Source organism: Argopecten irradians, chromosome 1 (genome assembly GCF_041381155.1).
Source record: "Argopecten irradians isolate NY chromosome 1, Ai_NY, whole genome shotgun sequence".
Taxonomy (NCBI): Eukaryota; Metazoa; Mollusca; class Bivalvia; order Pectinida; family Pectinidae; genus Argopecten; species Argopecten irradians.
Genome location: NC_091134.1, coordinates 41,012,196 through 41,027,625, shown reverse-complemented (window position 1 = coordinate 41,027,625; position 15,430 = coordinate 41,012,196). Strand labels below are relative to the sequence as shown.

Here is a 15,430-nt window from a genome sequence, read left to right as displayed (position 1 = left end):
ATACGGGCGCATTACTGTCGAGGATTTTATGTTGGTAATATATCAGAAAATTATAAGTCTGAAACCCGTTACCTACGGATAGAGCTCCAAGGGATATTCTCTTTTACACCTGATGCCATTGCTAATTCTCTCGTTTAATTTGACATTTTAGAAGACGCAAAAAAAATATAAAATAAAGATTCTGCACCTTTGACTCTCATATAAACCGTATGATCAATTGCAGCAAGGCGAACGTACGGCTTGGCAGTTTACCCACGTTTTTAAGGAAATCTTTCCCTCGGATTGTTAGTAAAATACAAGAAATTAAGCTAGCCATCTCTTTATATCCTGGATTTTTTCGGCGAGTTTAGGTTAAACCTCAATCACGATAGCGCTCTTGTTTTTTTAGTCACACGCCAGCTATTATTACAATAACAGAAGCAATAAACATCCACTAGATGTAAACTTGTAACGAGATCCTTCTCTCACTCGTACGCGTTTTGGATATCCTGATGGCTCTCTGTTTTTGTCTCTAGGCATAAAACTATAGTCAGAGTTTGTTAATTACAGAGTACACAAAAACAAATTATTTCTATTTTTGCTGAAAAGTACAAAGCCTTGGCTTAACCGTCACACCTCCGTATAACAAGTCTGAACCGCCTTGGCATTCCTCCAGAACAGTTCTGCATTATTTATTGTGAAAACTGGAGTATTAGCGTATTACATTTAATTGAGACATGATAGACTAATCTCGGAGTTTTATATGGATTTCCCTGGAAACTTTTACGGGTTTTTAGATCTATTCCTTGGTGATTTGTTTCCGAGGTCTAATGGGAGAAGTGTGATTAATTGTTGAGAGAAGACTGTATATATGCCTCCACAACTAAAGAAATCACCTTGGTACACATTTGCGCTTGTTTATCAAGTCTCGCGTTTTCCCGCGTGGCGTGGTTTGTGCCATAAGTCACAGTAATAATCACCATGTGACGGTGGTGGGATTCCTGATTTAGAGTTTATTTTCGTATTAGCGTTGACTATCACTTGAAGGTCATCAGGAACCTGACAAAAACAGTCGCACTTTCGTAATTCTACAAGGACCTTTGTAGAATGAGTCTTCTACTTCAGTGAAATTTCGAAGTAATTTTTTACCAGTGTTTTTGTATAATTTATTTTAGCATTTTTATTCAATCTCCTCAGTAAATAAGCACTTTGGTTTACTATACAGTACTACAAGTTCTAAAGAAACGGAAAGATTTCATAAACACTTTTTTCAAACTTGTTCATTACTTATTCCATATACACTGCAGACAATTGTGAAATAAAAAAGTTTTCGTTCAAAATCATTACCGTTACAAATAATTTACCAAAATACGAGTGCAACGCACAAAAGAAAAAAAAATCCCGCTTTTTAGGTAGAATTCCCTATGATCAGTTAGCAACACTGACAGTTATATTTCGGCCAGGCGGTTTTCCCCAGACATAATCCCAATTGAGTAAGAGGCACATGGACAGTGTCACTGATGCCCGTATTGATTGAACTCGTTTGACCCAGACCAAAGAACTATTGTTATTGGAAGTAGAACAAAGCTGAAGGGTTGGACCACTAATTTGAGAGCGTTCCATAACAACAAACTATAGACTTTGTGTTTTGCTTCAATAGCCATCATTGTGGTCGAAATGGCTTTGTAGACACAGCCGAAGAGACTATATACTGTATGACGTATTTCTACGATGTTCCGCTCATAGAGACGTCCAGTCGTTAGCTATGATTGTAAAGCAAAGATGAGGCGGTGGAATGAAGATGTATCGGGCCTATGTATAATGCTAGTTCGTTTAAACATGGACACGAAAAGCATTTTACAGCAATTAGGTAAGACTTAATGGTAACGTTCTCCTTTCTGTTCTGGATGCTCTACTGGTCTCCGTAACAATGTCTATATATAGATGAGTGTCTAGGGAGACAGCGTCTGACAAAATGTATAGGAAGAGAGGAAGATGTGTCTGATAGCAATGTGATGGACGAATACGTCATTTTGTGGTGGGCAAGAAGCATCGGGAGTTAATATCAAAACAATTGGACAACCCTTTTGATCGATAAGATTATAATACATATCTATCGGAAGCATTAATTTCAAGATTATCGTGGTATGACTAAAAGACATGATTGACATGATAACACATTAGTCGTGGTGACCACCAAATGATAGTGGTCCCCTCCCAGCCGACCGGAATCTGCCGGCCAGCCGTAACACGAGACACGCTAGATAGTTATGACACCGGGGGGACCAACTACACATCACTGACTTAAAATCTAGCAATGAACTTGGGAGACATGATCAATATGAGACCTGTCAATCAATTTGTCGGTTGCATTTTGTCAGCGTCCCTGATCACAAATGATGGCCGTCTAGCCAAAACAAGCCTTATGGTGTGTCCGAAGGAGTCACGCTGGCAGTTAGCGGCGATCTGTGATTGGCATTATTCGGCACCTAGTGGATAGTTGTGGAGATTAATGACGGCATCTGCACGTTACATACATAATGGACCGGCAGTTAACGTTATTTCTCCTGTGACGTTTCCAGACAAAACCGACAGTTCACAGGACTATCGGATATGGCCTCATGCTAAAAACTGCCATTCATTTGTAACAATGAATCATACAGTAGGCCGGCTTCCGTAGCCTGTGGTTTTACCCTCCGATATAAACTGCAATGTCTGATATTTCTATAATTGGAGACTGTATATATAGGGCGATACAGATAAACTGATATTCTCTGATAACTTGATATACTTAAATCTTGAAATAAATTTTAAAAGATAATGAAGAGTAAATGTTATCACTTTGAGAAAATTTCTAGTGTAATTTTTGCGTGTAATACTTTTGATAAGATTTCTGTCATCAGGATATACATATATTCTATGTCCCACTTTCTGTTATTCCGGGCTCTTACCTTCACATACGGTATGAACTGTAGAACCTATGGTGATTCCAGTTCACTGCCATACCACCACCCAAGGCGTCTCAAGTCGTGTCTTGTAATTCTGTACCGAGACGTAATTGCAGGGGAGAGTATGCGACATGGCTATTCTTCCACTTCTAAGAAATGTTCACTCGAATATAATCAAAGATAATGACCAGAGAACCGAAATAGGGAAAATTGCAATAGATTAAGATTAATTCAGATCGCATGAAAGTAGAATTATTGTAGTTGTACTAACATGAGAAAACTCATTTTTGTTCCATAAAACCAAAAAACGAATGAATTCCTCAGGCGTCTCAGTAATTCATTCAAATTAGGCCTACCGAGATTGATATCTTGGCAGATTTACATCCTAAGGAAAATATGGCTAATTTTCAATGACAAGATTTAAATAATGATTTATGCTTGCTGGATATAACAAAAAGCACGCTAAAATGAGTTCGTCCTGATGAATTCAAGACCAGTTTTGGTGATGTTGTCTGAATCCAGAAAGCGGACTGGCCCAGTATCTGCTCTCTCTGGTATGCTGACTAGATCGTCTACTGACTTTCAGATGTTAGTTTATCTGTGCCTAAGCGACATGAACCAATTGTTTTATCTTAGCCTAAGCGACATGACAGCGTGTCGTGAGTTTTAGATTTCATGTATCTCACTTCCCATTAGAGTTTGATTCATTTAGTGTAAACAGACGCCGTCTACTAATACCCAGTAGAGTTTCAGCTTGTCAACTCAAGTTAACCTCTTCCAAATTTCTCTGTCCATCCGAAGATGCAGATTGCAGATTAGCTGCCTGGGTATTGATCTGATATGCGTTCCATTGTCTCTGTGATATGGAATACATTTAACTTTGGAAATATGACCGAACGTTTTGTTGCTTTTTTCTGCGTATAATGGAACTCTTTCATGTTCAATTATAAACGATGGTTACAAATCGTCCTTGAACATTCAATGACGGTACATCGTATTTCTATTTTGACTTAATGTTTTTTCACGTTTTACATTTTTATTCTTTTTTTCTATGTTTTTATTGGTAACATAATTACTTTCTAATCTGACCCTTTAATCTGCAAACGCTTTACATCCCTTTAATGTGCACAGATTCGAAAAGGACTGGATATGGATTGTGATGTTCTTTTATCCGCCGCAGTAATTTTCAAATTATAACTAATCATATAATGTATTATTGATTTGTAAAAAAACATTTAAAATAGCGTATAAAAATGCAACCATTGGTACAACCCACTTTGAAAAATTAGCGCACTCTGAAAAATTATTTCAAATTCCGTTAAATACGGTACAAGTCAACGCAGTTTGAATTATTTTTAAGTTCGTTGAACCTGCACAATATTTAACTCACTTTGAAATTTTTTTTCAAAGTCCGTTATTTTTTCAAGGTTGGTTGTAACAAACCATGCTGATCGGGTTTTCCGTTTTAAATGGTGGTGGGGATATAGGCAGTTTTTGATGGATAGAACTTACGTTTTATAGAAGTCTTTTTGTCTTCGTTAATAATTTCTTTCCCAAAGGAAATTATCGTAAACAGCTCACGAACTTCAATATGTTAACACCAATGATTAAATGTATAATGCGGATAAATCGATATTAATTTTAATATATATATATATCTTAATATATATAAATATTTGATGTAAGCACCAGACCACAATAAAACAATGCATGTACCACGTAAGCTGACATTCTATTGTTAATATTAAAGTAGGATCATAACAGTTATACCGTCGTTTAGGATCCCTTAATCCAGCCCAGTATTGTCTTCACTCATAATTCGTACATGTTGTACATGTTTTAAACTTATTTTCTATAAATATGCTGTTGAAAATCATTTAACATAACATCGAGAAATCTGGGTTAGGCATGACGTCAGTTTTGCACCAGTGGTATCCTCTGATGTGATTATTTCCATGCGATCAAAGAATTAAAAACTAGTCCGCCTTTGGAACTTAACGTACATACAAAAGGAATTCTACATGCTTCTGACATAACAAACCGGTAGCATAACTTACTCATTTTAGTGCCCCAGAGGAACCTTCAAGGTTAAAACAACTTTAAACAAATATTGTGTATTCAAAATTGATAATAGGATGGAATCATAAATAGACGCTTTAACATTTGGGATAAAAGTCTTTGTCACTCGTTATATATTCTTTGCCAACCTCAAATCGAGTGTGTGATTTAGTTTTTATCAAACGAATCAAAACTCGAGAAGATCAACATCATAACTTTAAGTTAATTTAAGACTGAAACTGTATAATTTAGGAAGAGCGACTTAGATATAATTGTTTTAATGATCATTCTTCCTTCTGTTGTCTTCTTCTTGACCTTCTTCTTGTCTTGTTATTGTTGTTGTTGTGTTGTTGTTGTTGTTGTTGTTCTTCTTCTTCTTCTTCTTCTTCTTAAATTCCATATTTTTATATTTTGTCACAGCATTATAAGAGATTTTTTTTATATTTTGCAGATTGCGCCCTCAAACTTGATCTGGTTTTCATCATTGATGGTACCAGTACTGTACCACCTCATGACTTCTCTAAACTCAAACAGGCAGTGCTCGCGCTTCTACGGTGCATGCACGAGCGGGACCAGGTCCATGCCGGCGTTGTTGTTTATGGATCTACATTAGCCAAACCAATACCCCTCTCCGGCGACAGGGACAAGCTGGTGGAGTTGGAAAAGGTCAGCCCACCGATGGGACAACCTCAAACTCACATCGCATTGTTAAACGGAAGATCTTTGTTTCGAAAACGAGGCAGGCCGCAAGTCAAGAAAGTGGCAGTATTTCTTACTAGTGGTTTAGGAACTTTTGTACAGGAGACAGTTTATCAGGCAGAGCGGGCACGTGAAGAGGGGTATAGATTAATTGTGGTTACCCTGTCGAACAACGTAGAGAGCGCTGATCAGTTACCTTGGCGACCAGAGGATTTATTCAAGTTAAAGAATACCAACGAAATGGTAGAAGAACTTGGGAAAATAGCAAGGAAAATTTGTTCTGGTAGGCAATACATGTCGTTTTAGTTTTGCTGTTTCGATGCTACATTTTAGCAATAATGTTTTAGCTGATGTTTATCTTATATTTTTATTAACAATGCTTAGTTTGTTGACATTGATATCAATTTTTCAATAAACTATAGGTCTTGTATGAACTGTGAAAAGTTGTAAAGGGGATTTATAAAAAAAACCAAAAAAAAACAGGAAAATGTATGTAAAAGTACGTCAAATTAATTCTTTTGTAGAAGATTTGTAAAGATCACCTAGAATGTCTTGCTTTAGATATAGACTGAAATAAAAAAAAGATCCAATGCATTGAAAACGAATAAAAGAAATGTAACAATTTCATCGATTCGAATAAAATTAACATGAACTTTAGTATTGTTTCAGTTGCCCATGCAGAGCCTATCAAGCCCCTTGTTCGCCAAAGCAGCACATCATCATTTACAAGGAAACTAACCGACGATCAGAAAGAGACGTCCCAGGCCAAGAAACAGCCAATGGAGGATATTGGAGAAATCGCCGCGGCACTTAGAGGGAAGCCGGATGTTGAAGAACCAGGTTTGTCGTTATAGCTTACTCTTAGTGTTCAGTCTTACATTAGTTTTAACATCAAGTATATAATGGATATTTCTGTACATCAAATTCTTTTTCGCCCCGATTAAGGATATTATAAGGGATATGATCGGATATTAAATCCAAGAAAACCATAGAGGTGTTTGTTTATCTGATACAAGTTCTACTATATCATCGTCATTAAAATGTTGTATGAAAACGCTTGCAGTCCCGACGAAAGTAAATAATTAACAAAATTCCTAACATTACTTATATGTCTGAATCTGTATTATGCATCAGGAAAAAAAATCATATCCGAGGATGCAGTAAAGGCCATGACAGAGATAATGTTTCATATTTATATTTTCTGGTTCATAATCTAAGTCCATTTGTAGGGAACAAAATTATTCATGGAAATATCTGTATAGTGAAAATATCTGTATAGTGAAAATATCTGTATAGTGAAAATATTTGTATAGTAAAAATATCTGTATAGTGAAAATATCTGTATAGTGAAAATATCTGTATAGTGAAAATATCTGTATATTGAAAATATCTGTATAATGAAAATATCTGTATAATGAAAAATGCTGACTAATAACACAAACAAAACTATTCGTAATAGAAAAAAAATCTTGAAATCAAATTTGTCACCTCCTACAAGAGGTATCGGTGAATGGAGTGATCAAAAGATAGATAGAAGATAGTTTTATATAGCATAATATGACTTTTTAAAAATTGATAGTTGTATCTGAAATAAAATTATGTTACAAACATTATTTCTCTATCAACGAATTTTAACACTCCAGATTTATTGGAAACAGAAACTCTACCATATCAGACTCACAAAAGAGCATTGTGTGTGCTTAAGAAATGTCTTTTGTTTTAATCGTTCCACAGGAACAATAAAATGACGTCAGTTATCGCGTAGCTTACGCGGCTGTTCACACGGTTGGTATGTAGGAATGGCCAAGTACAATCACGTTAGGTGAACAGAAAGTCAAGTTGACGTCAATACAGTATAAGAAGCTGCATTATATCTAAAGGGTTGGGGCGGAATCGGGTATACTCTCGTGTTCTTTGAAGGATATTTAGTGTACAAAATACAGAGTGTTAGTCCCTCAATGACATAGGTTGAAATAACAAAAACAATACATGTATTAATCTAAGTAAATGCCTCTCCTCTAAAGTGCACCAATGTCTCTTTCTATTTCAACATGTATCTTTTAGCTGTTGAATTTAATCACATTTTTCGTTCACAAACACTTTAGAGAATACCTGCTGGGTGATTTCACTCTAATTATGACCTATACTACATACGAGTATAGACCTGACTGTGTTGGGATGCCCGTACTAAACAACACGCTCTTTTCACAGATTTGATGATAGCTAGTTCCTTGTGTTCTTTATCCTACACCCCAAGTATCAGAAGTGAAATTGCGTCGTATCTCAAGATAACGTTCCGTCCTAATGCAGGTCTCAGATTCCAAGACTATTCCCACAAGTAGAAGGGTTTGTTTCTGTGTCTACTTAGTATTTCAATGTAATCTTGCAGTATTGTAAATGGACATTCCCTACTATAACACTTCACTTAATGAATGTGGGCCTTAACCCCCAGTTTGTGTAGATTGTGTGGAATCATCACTCTCTTCTCCTTCTAGTGGTATTATCTACTGTAACTTGTCAGAACACTAGAGGAGGTATTAAATCTCGGTTAACAGATCACAGTTTACCTCTCCCGTTTGAACAGTCATTGTCAGTATAGTTATCACTGGCCTGTAAGAAGTTCGGATCGTCGAGAGTTAAATAACTGTTTTAAAAAGTTTATTAACAGCAAATGCAAAATTAAACTAGACATCTGTGAAAGATTCTTTTTTGTTCAAGAAATATCAAATATGGTTTTTTTATTTATCGTCCGGAATTTCCTACAATGACTATTTGAGATAAAACAAAAACCGGTATATTTTTGTTACCAACTCACGTAATTACCTTTCTTCAAAATAAAAAAAAAATATACGAATTTGTCAACACTGACAAAATACTGCGATTGCATTTGTCACTGGCCAGAGATTGCGAATAAGTTTCCTATCACGTGCTGTATATCAAAGAAAGAAAAACCAATATTTATTTATTTTTATGAAAGATTTACAGAATTGGTTATGCTTTCATTCATGTAAATAGGAAACATGAAAAGAACTTGTATATCATTGAGGGAATTACCAATTAAACAAATTCTAAAACAGATTGCCAGATTTAGATTTTTTTGTTATAATGTCAAAGTAATTAATGAGTAAATTCATACAGAATAATAATAATATTTTGATTTTAATTTCCAAATATTTTACTGGCAAAAATGCTTAATGTCAATAGGTTATCAAGCATCAACCCATCGTCATCCTCAACTGTTATGTATCATTCAATAATCAGGTATACGTATGATATTGTCTGTGCGAACTTGCCATACAAAGGGAATTCTTCGCTCTTGAAAAGGCTAATAAACAATTGTTTGTCTCGATGATCTACACTTGTTAGGATTCATCAAGTTCGCTTCCGAACATTCACGTTAGATTCCTACCACATTTCGAGAGCTAATCTACTCTGAGAAGCAAAGGAATCAAAGCAAGTTAAATATACTCTTTGCTTCTATCCGTTATTACTGTTCTTCAACTAAATACTTCACACAATTGTTGAACATGGCATATCTTTTTGTAACTTGTACCACTCTGTTGTTCTGTAGTGAGATGAGCTATGTAGGCAATACCAGCTGTCTGATCTTAATGACTTCTTTTTTGTCAATAAAGTTGTTTGAAATTAAGCATGACATTTTATTTTCCTCGATTTAATTTCAGATGTTTGCTCTACGAGCATTATGGTACAGGGCGTTGGGTACGTCAGGCATCCGACAGAATGTCAGAAGTTTATACAGTGCTTTCTGAAACAAAATGGCGCCTGGTATCCCGTGATACAGTCTTGTGACATAGGAGAATTCTGGGACCATGACCTCTTGGCATGCCGGATTGCAGAGGTGGTAGACTGCCCAAACGGTATGTATGGCATTTATACAATGGTGGCTGTAATGTTCCACAATATTTGATCTTATTTTAAAAAAAAAACATTTGAAGAGGTAATGTTTGCATTCTTTGACTAGGGGGATAATATCTTTTGTTTTATCATATTACTGAGCAGTATTAGCAATCATTGTCGACTTGAATGCCAAGAACACAACGAGAAACTACCATTGGGTCGTATTGAAGCAAATTGTCAGATTTTATAATTATGTCAATAATTACACTGAAAACGACTGAATAAGAACAATATCATTACTGCTTCTAAACAGTGTATTAATTCATTTTCAATTACATTTCAGTATGGTTAATAAAGTTATTTTCGTACAAACATATATCTTATTTCCATATCATAAGAGCCTCATTTTAATTGAATTGTAACACAATATATAGTTTTAATATGCCTGTATTAAGTTTGTCTCCATCTGCAGCTTTATTGAGTTGGAGCGTGGAGACAATATTAAAGTGTGTTTAGCTGTTAGTGAAACAGATTTATAATATTGACGCTGAGAAAATTTGATACAGATAGGAATTATAAAATTTCGTTTTCAGCTAAGGAAAATTGATATTGAAAATATTTTAATGAGTTTGAAGATTTAAATTACTTGTGAATGGCCAAGAAGACACAGTCTGCGTTGAAAATGGTTGACAGTGGCAGTATTTTACGACAATCTCTTTGTCAAAACTGTCTTTTTGGTTTTGTTATTAATTAAGAATGCCGGTTCCGGAATACAAGATAGTACGTCATAAAACATGTCGGTTTTGACTATTACAAGAGTATAACTGCTGGGAATTGTAATGGGACTCAAGTAATTAGTATTATTTAGTATTATCACGCACGATGACTCGAAGTGGCTGATATCTCTTTCAAGTGGTCTGGTATATTTTCCAGATTTTGCGTAAATTTTATTGTTCCTTGTGAAATATTACACTACTCCATTTTTCTGTGTTATCAATAAAAAAATACGTTCATTTTAGACAGGTGTAAGGATATGTCTGTGACGTCATTGCCTCACTCTGACAACTGCAGAGCATTCTACAACTGTGAAAAAGGTCGCTCAGTGGGTCAGTGTTGCCCGGATGGATCATCCTTCGAGTCAGAACGAGGCTGTGTAAACCATACCACGTGTTTTCAAGAATGTGTGCCGAAGGAGCGTCCAAAATCTGGTAAATTTGTTTGGCTCTGTGATAAAGTGCAATCTTTGTTTTATCATGTTGATACATATTAGCATTTACTTGTACTTACAAAATCAGTCATCGTTTAAAATCAGTTTGCCTTTATTAATAATTAGTTGATTTAATTTCGTTCTACCATGATAAATAAGATCATTCCATAGTCTCCAAAAATTACTCCGTAACAGAACACGGCCATGCTTTTGTCACACGGGGCATGTAGTGCCTATAATAACCAGGGCTGTTAATAAAAAATGTCCATCTTAAATAGTTTCGATGAAGTCTTGGAAAGCCTTTGAATGCAGATGATGCCGGTTTGGAAATTACATTTGATATCTCGTAACTTTAAGTAATTAGGGCGCATCTTTCCTCGCTTAATCATCATGACCGAATGACTGTCAGATTAAACGGATGGGTACCGGCATGACAGAGGCCAAAATAGATCTATTAAGGGTTCTCTTATTCATCTGATCCATCAGGTCGCACCCGCCCGTGACATCCGTCTCCCTGGCGCAGGTGTCTCTAGACAAATCTCTGAGATATTTTACACGGTCGGAATACGCAATGTTACCAGATGTTTCCTCTGTGGCAGAAACGGTGATCGGGTGTGGCCCTGGAGAATCATGTCCGGCTACTCGTTCCGAGGCTGAGACAGTTTATGACAGCAGGTTGCTCACAAATCAGGGAGACTGCTTCACTATAGACACATTGCCAACTTCGCTTCATCACAACTATGTCAGCACGATCTCAGGTGGCGAAAAAACGTCAACTCTGAACAATTACTGTATATGACAGTTGGGATACCGAATCTTGCATAGACATTTTATAGCTGTATTTATCAGTCGTAAAACAGATAAGATTATCTCCAGACATGGAATAATTCATCACTATCTGATGTTGCTATGGACATAGCTATAATAGTTTTATTTGAAGTTTTCAATTTTTCAACTCAAAGAAAGAATTTCATTCAAACATAATTTTGGCTGGACACAAATCACATTTATAAGCTCTTTGAAGTAAATTTTTAAATATATTTTTATTTAATATATAATTCTCAAGCATGCAGCACAACAAACAATAAACGGAAAAACCACGGAACTCACACACATAAGGGCAATACGGAGTTAACAAGAATTTCCAAAGCCATTAAAAAATAGCACCGCGATATTTTTTTGGATTTGAAAGTAAACACCATAGTTGCTGTTGAACATATTCATAGCATTAGCTTGTACAGCGTTACAGAATACTGGCGCTTTGACGGCAATAAAAGACTAGTTTTAGAAGTATAAGCTATCTTTGCGTAAAAATATGTGGCTTTTATGTGTTGAGGAGTGTAAAGATGTAACTTCGAATGAACATCCCATGCCTGCCATGGGTCCTATAAAATACCTTGACCTAGATTGTAAAAGTATTTAAGCACTTAAATGTTAAAGATTTGGCATAGAATGCTAACTTTTGATCACCGATTATCTTACTTATTATACCGTGGTATTTGTATGTGTGTATGTGTGTGTATTTAGCAATCCGATGCACTTTATATTAGCCCATCTTTGTATCTGATACCATCCGCAACTGAACATATCGTGCACTTAATGTCATTTGTCATGTTAATAATACATGTATTTGATGCGCTATTGACCATGGAAGGAGTATGTTATGTAACTAATAACTACAGAATAGTTGATGTCATTGACCATATAAGGCTATTTAATGTCATTTACCATAAAAGGAATACTTGATGTCATTGGCCACAATAGGAATATGCTTGATGTCATTTATTGTCCCTGATGTCATATAATAAATTATTTATATCAATAATGTCGTGTGTGCTTGATGACCTTGTTATGAATAATATATACCAGCACTTTAAATATAACACCCTGAAAACATATTGCCATTTAGAGGTCTTGTGTATTCGGTGACATTGACCCTGTCAGGTGTACAATATAATGTACTTTTTTGATTTTGTCACGTGCATGTCATTGGTTTATCACGTACTCCGACCATTTTAGATCTCTGTTTCTTTCATCCTTTTCTCTTTGCTTTAAGTGGAACAAACCAGCTCTGTGTATCCTGAATTTGGGGTCATTCGTCAAATATCTCGTTAAGATATATTTAAACTCTAATTTATCTGATTCCTTTGGCTGTATGTTTTGTGAAACTTTGTCATTTTGTTATAACGCTGAAGCCTGCTGATGTTTGATCAAACAAATCAACCGTGTTTAAGTAAACTAGTCAGCTAAACACATCAGGCATCCCTAGTTCAACTTATCAAGTCATAGGAGGAAAGGGTGTCGTTGACGAGATTCAACATTTCCTAAAAGGTTTCCTATTGACAAAATACCACGTATTTACGAGACAGAAACTGATGCTGAACCTAACTGTTAGCAAATGTCATTTACTGCCTTATAAGTCGACATGCTGGATTAGTTGATAATTTTATGTTCCCAAGATATCATGTGTTGAATAGGGGGCTCGATTTTACAAAACAAAATCAATATATATGCATACAATGAAACAAAAGTAAAAGATAGAGCTTCAAGACCCATGTGGACTTCAAGATAGTACCACGTTATGAGTACGACAGTGTCATAAAAAGAACGATTCACTATGCATTTTTCCAAATTTAAATTAATTTACATGAATTTCAATGTAATAATCAATAGGTTGTACACTGTAACTATAAAGAATAGAAGCTCTTGAAGCGGAAATTTAAAACTTTTCCTCTGCGAGATCTGGCTGTTAAGCATTTTAAGTATCTGGCACGGCTTGTTAATCCCAGAAAATGGAGTGTGCTCATTATCCGGTGTCAGGTCGTTAAGAACACCATGCCATCTCGTACCAATCTCTTCAACTCGACAACTACAAGGAGTCTCTGTTGTACCGCTACGAACCAAAAACCTTCAAGGCTGCAAAAATTCCTGTTTTGGTTTTGATTGATTGATTTAACGAATTATTAACAGTAAGGGTCATTTAACGAGCTAACAGGTGAAGGAGGTGGAGGAAAGAGTCAAAGAAACCGGAGAAAAACCACCGGCCTACGGTTCGTACCTGGCAACTGCATCACATGGTTTTCCAATTCGCGACCCAGAAATTAAATGTCGAGGCATCTGAATCACTCGGAAAACGCTGCCCCGAGTCTTTTTGTACTCTTAATAAATGCAATTTTGGCTTACTGGAATTCAAATGTATTCTCTACCTGCTTGTTTAGTTTTTGCTTTATATTTAGCATAATACGGGCGTTTTATAAAATACGAATAACCGTTTTCTAAAGCAAAATGGAACTCGTTTCTACACAGTTTATTACACGAACCAAGTGATAGAGTAGAACCATGTAGATAATTATTTTATGATGTCATCAAGGTATAAGGTAGTGTAACGTACTCATTTGCGATACCGTTCAAGGTGACTTACTACTCAATTCATTACATGTGGGTTTATTATCAAACGTAACTTATGATTATGATACCGGTCTTATGGATATTAGATATTTGAGCTAAAATCTTCCTGTCGTCGTTTTATGTTATATTTTCAGAGCAAACATGTATTACATTCAGTTTTCCACATGTTAAATGGTTTTAAAAATTAATTAACCTGTTCTAAACTAGTATGTGCGTATAATTAACCTGTTCTAAACTAGTATGTGCGTATAAATTTTGCTTTACACGGTTTGTGATGTAGTTTAGAAAATCAGATCAATCAGAAAGCCCTTTTAATTTAAGTATTTGAAACAACTGATTGATAACCTCGAAACCATAAACTTATTTTTTTTACTTATTTTTTTTTAATTTTCTTGAAATAATTTATTCTTGTCATTGCAAATATTTCCCAATTACATCTTGTCATTTCATCATTTATTTCTATGACAGCAGCTTTTATCCTTACAATTCGTACAATTTATGGTATTATTGATTAAAGCTCAACTCTTTATCAAATGGTATGCGATGCTATCGGAAGTCATATTATGAAACTGATTTTTAGATGAATATATATTATGAACCTTACAACTTTAATAAGCCAAAGAATGTTGTTCAATGCAGGCCTTTGTGACAGAGCTGCTGTATTTGGCAGACCGGAAGTATACAGCCAATTTGTCAGCTCAGGGTCGTTTTGGATTGAGATGCTCTGCGCAAACGGAAGTTGGTACAACGACCGGAAATGTGGCTGTTCTGAGAAGATAATGAAGCCTTGGGATACAGATTCTGATGGCGCAAACACTGGTGAGGAGCTCATACGTCTAGTTAGACAAAAATTCTTCATCAAGTACAGAAATATTACCCTAATTTAGCTGTGAAACCCCATAAACAGCCAATTATTATGATTGAATTTACTTGTTTGGATTCTGTGTCATTCCAGAGCAAATGTCAATACGTGAACTGTTAAACCATAGCTATCTTTTAAGAATACTCAAAAGATTCATTCTAAATATCTTAATCATTTTTAAACGAGGAGCTGCTTGGAGAATTCTGATTTAATTGAATTTACACGAAATTTTCTCTCGAGTTCTGGGCTTTGCAGCCGTAAAGAAATAGCCTTTAATTTTTAACTTTTTCATTCATTGTCAAAACGAGAAATTTTCTATCGATTCCCGCTGTGTTTGCGCGTCTTCTCAGGTGATAAATTCAACTTTTCGAAACGCTGGCTAATTGTTACAGTGCACCATTGGCAACACTA

At 35.6% G+C, this 15,430-nt stretch overlaps 1 protein-coding gene across 1 annotated transcript in view; it reads left to right on the top strand.

Moving 5' to 3' along the window:
- Positions 1–15,430, top strand: part of LOC138327965 (protein PIF-like) — a 68,140-nt gene that overhangs the window by 47,660 nt on the left and 5,050 nt on the right. Inside the window, exons 3-7 of the mRNA XM_069274494.1 lie at positions 5,437–5,967; positions 6,354–6,524; positions 9,368–9,562; positions 10,562–10,750; positions 14,797–14,976. Of these exons, the coding sequence (XP_069130595.1) occupies positions 5,437–5,967; positions 6,354–6,524; positions 9,368–9,562; positions 10,562–10,750; positions 14,797–14,976 (1,266 nt within the window). The remainder of the gene's footprint in view (positions 1–5,436; positions 5,968–6,353; positions 6,525–9,367; positions 9,563–10,561; positions 10,751–14,796; positions 14,977–15,430) is intronic.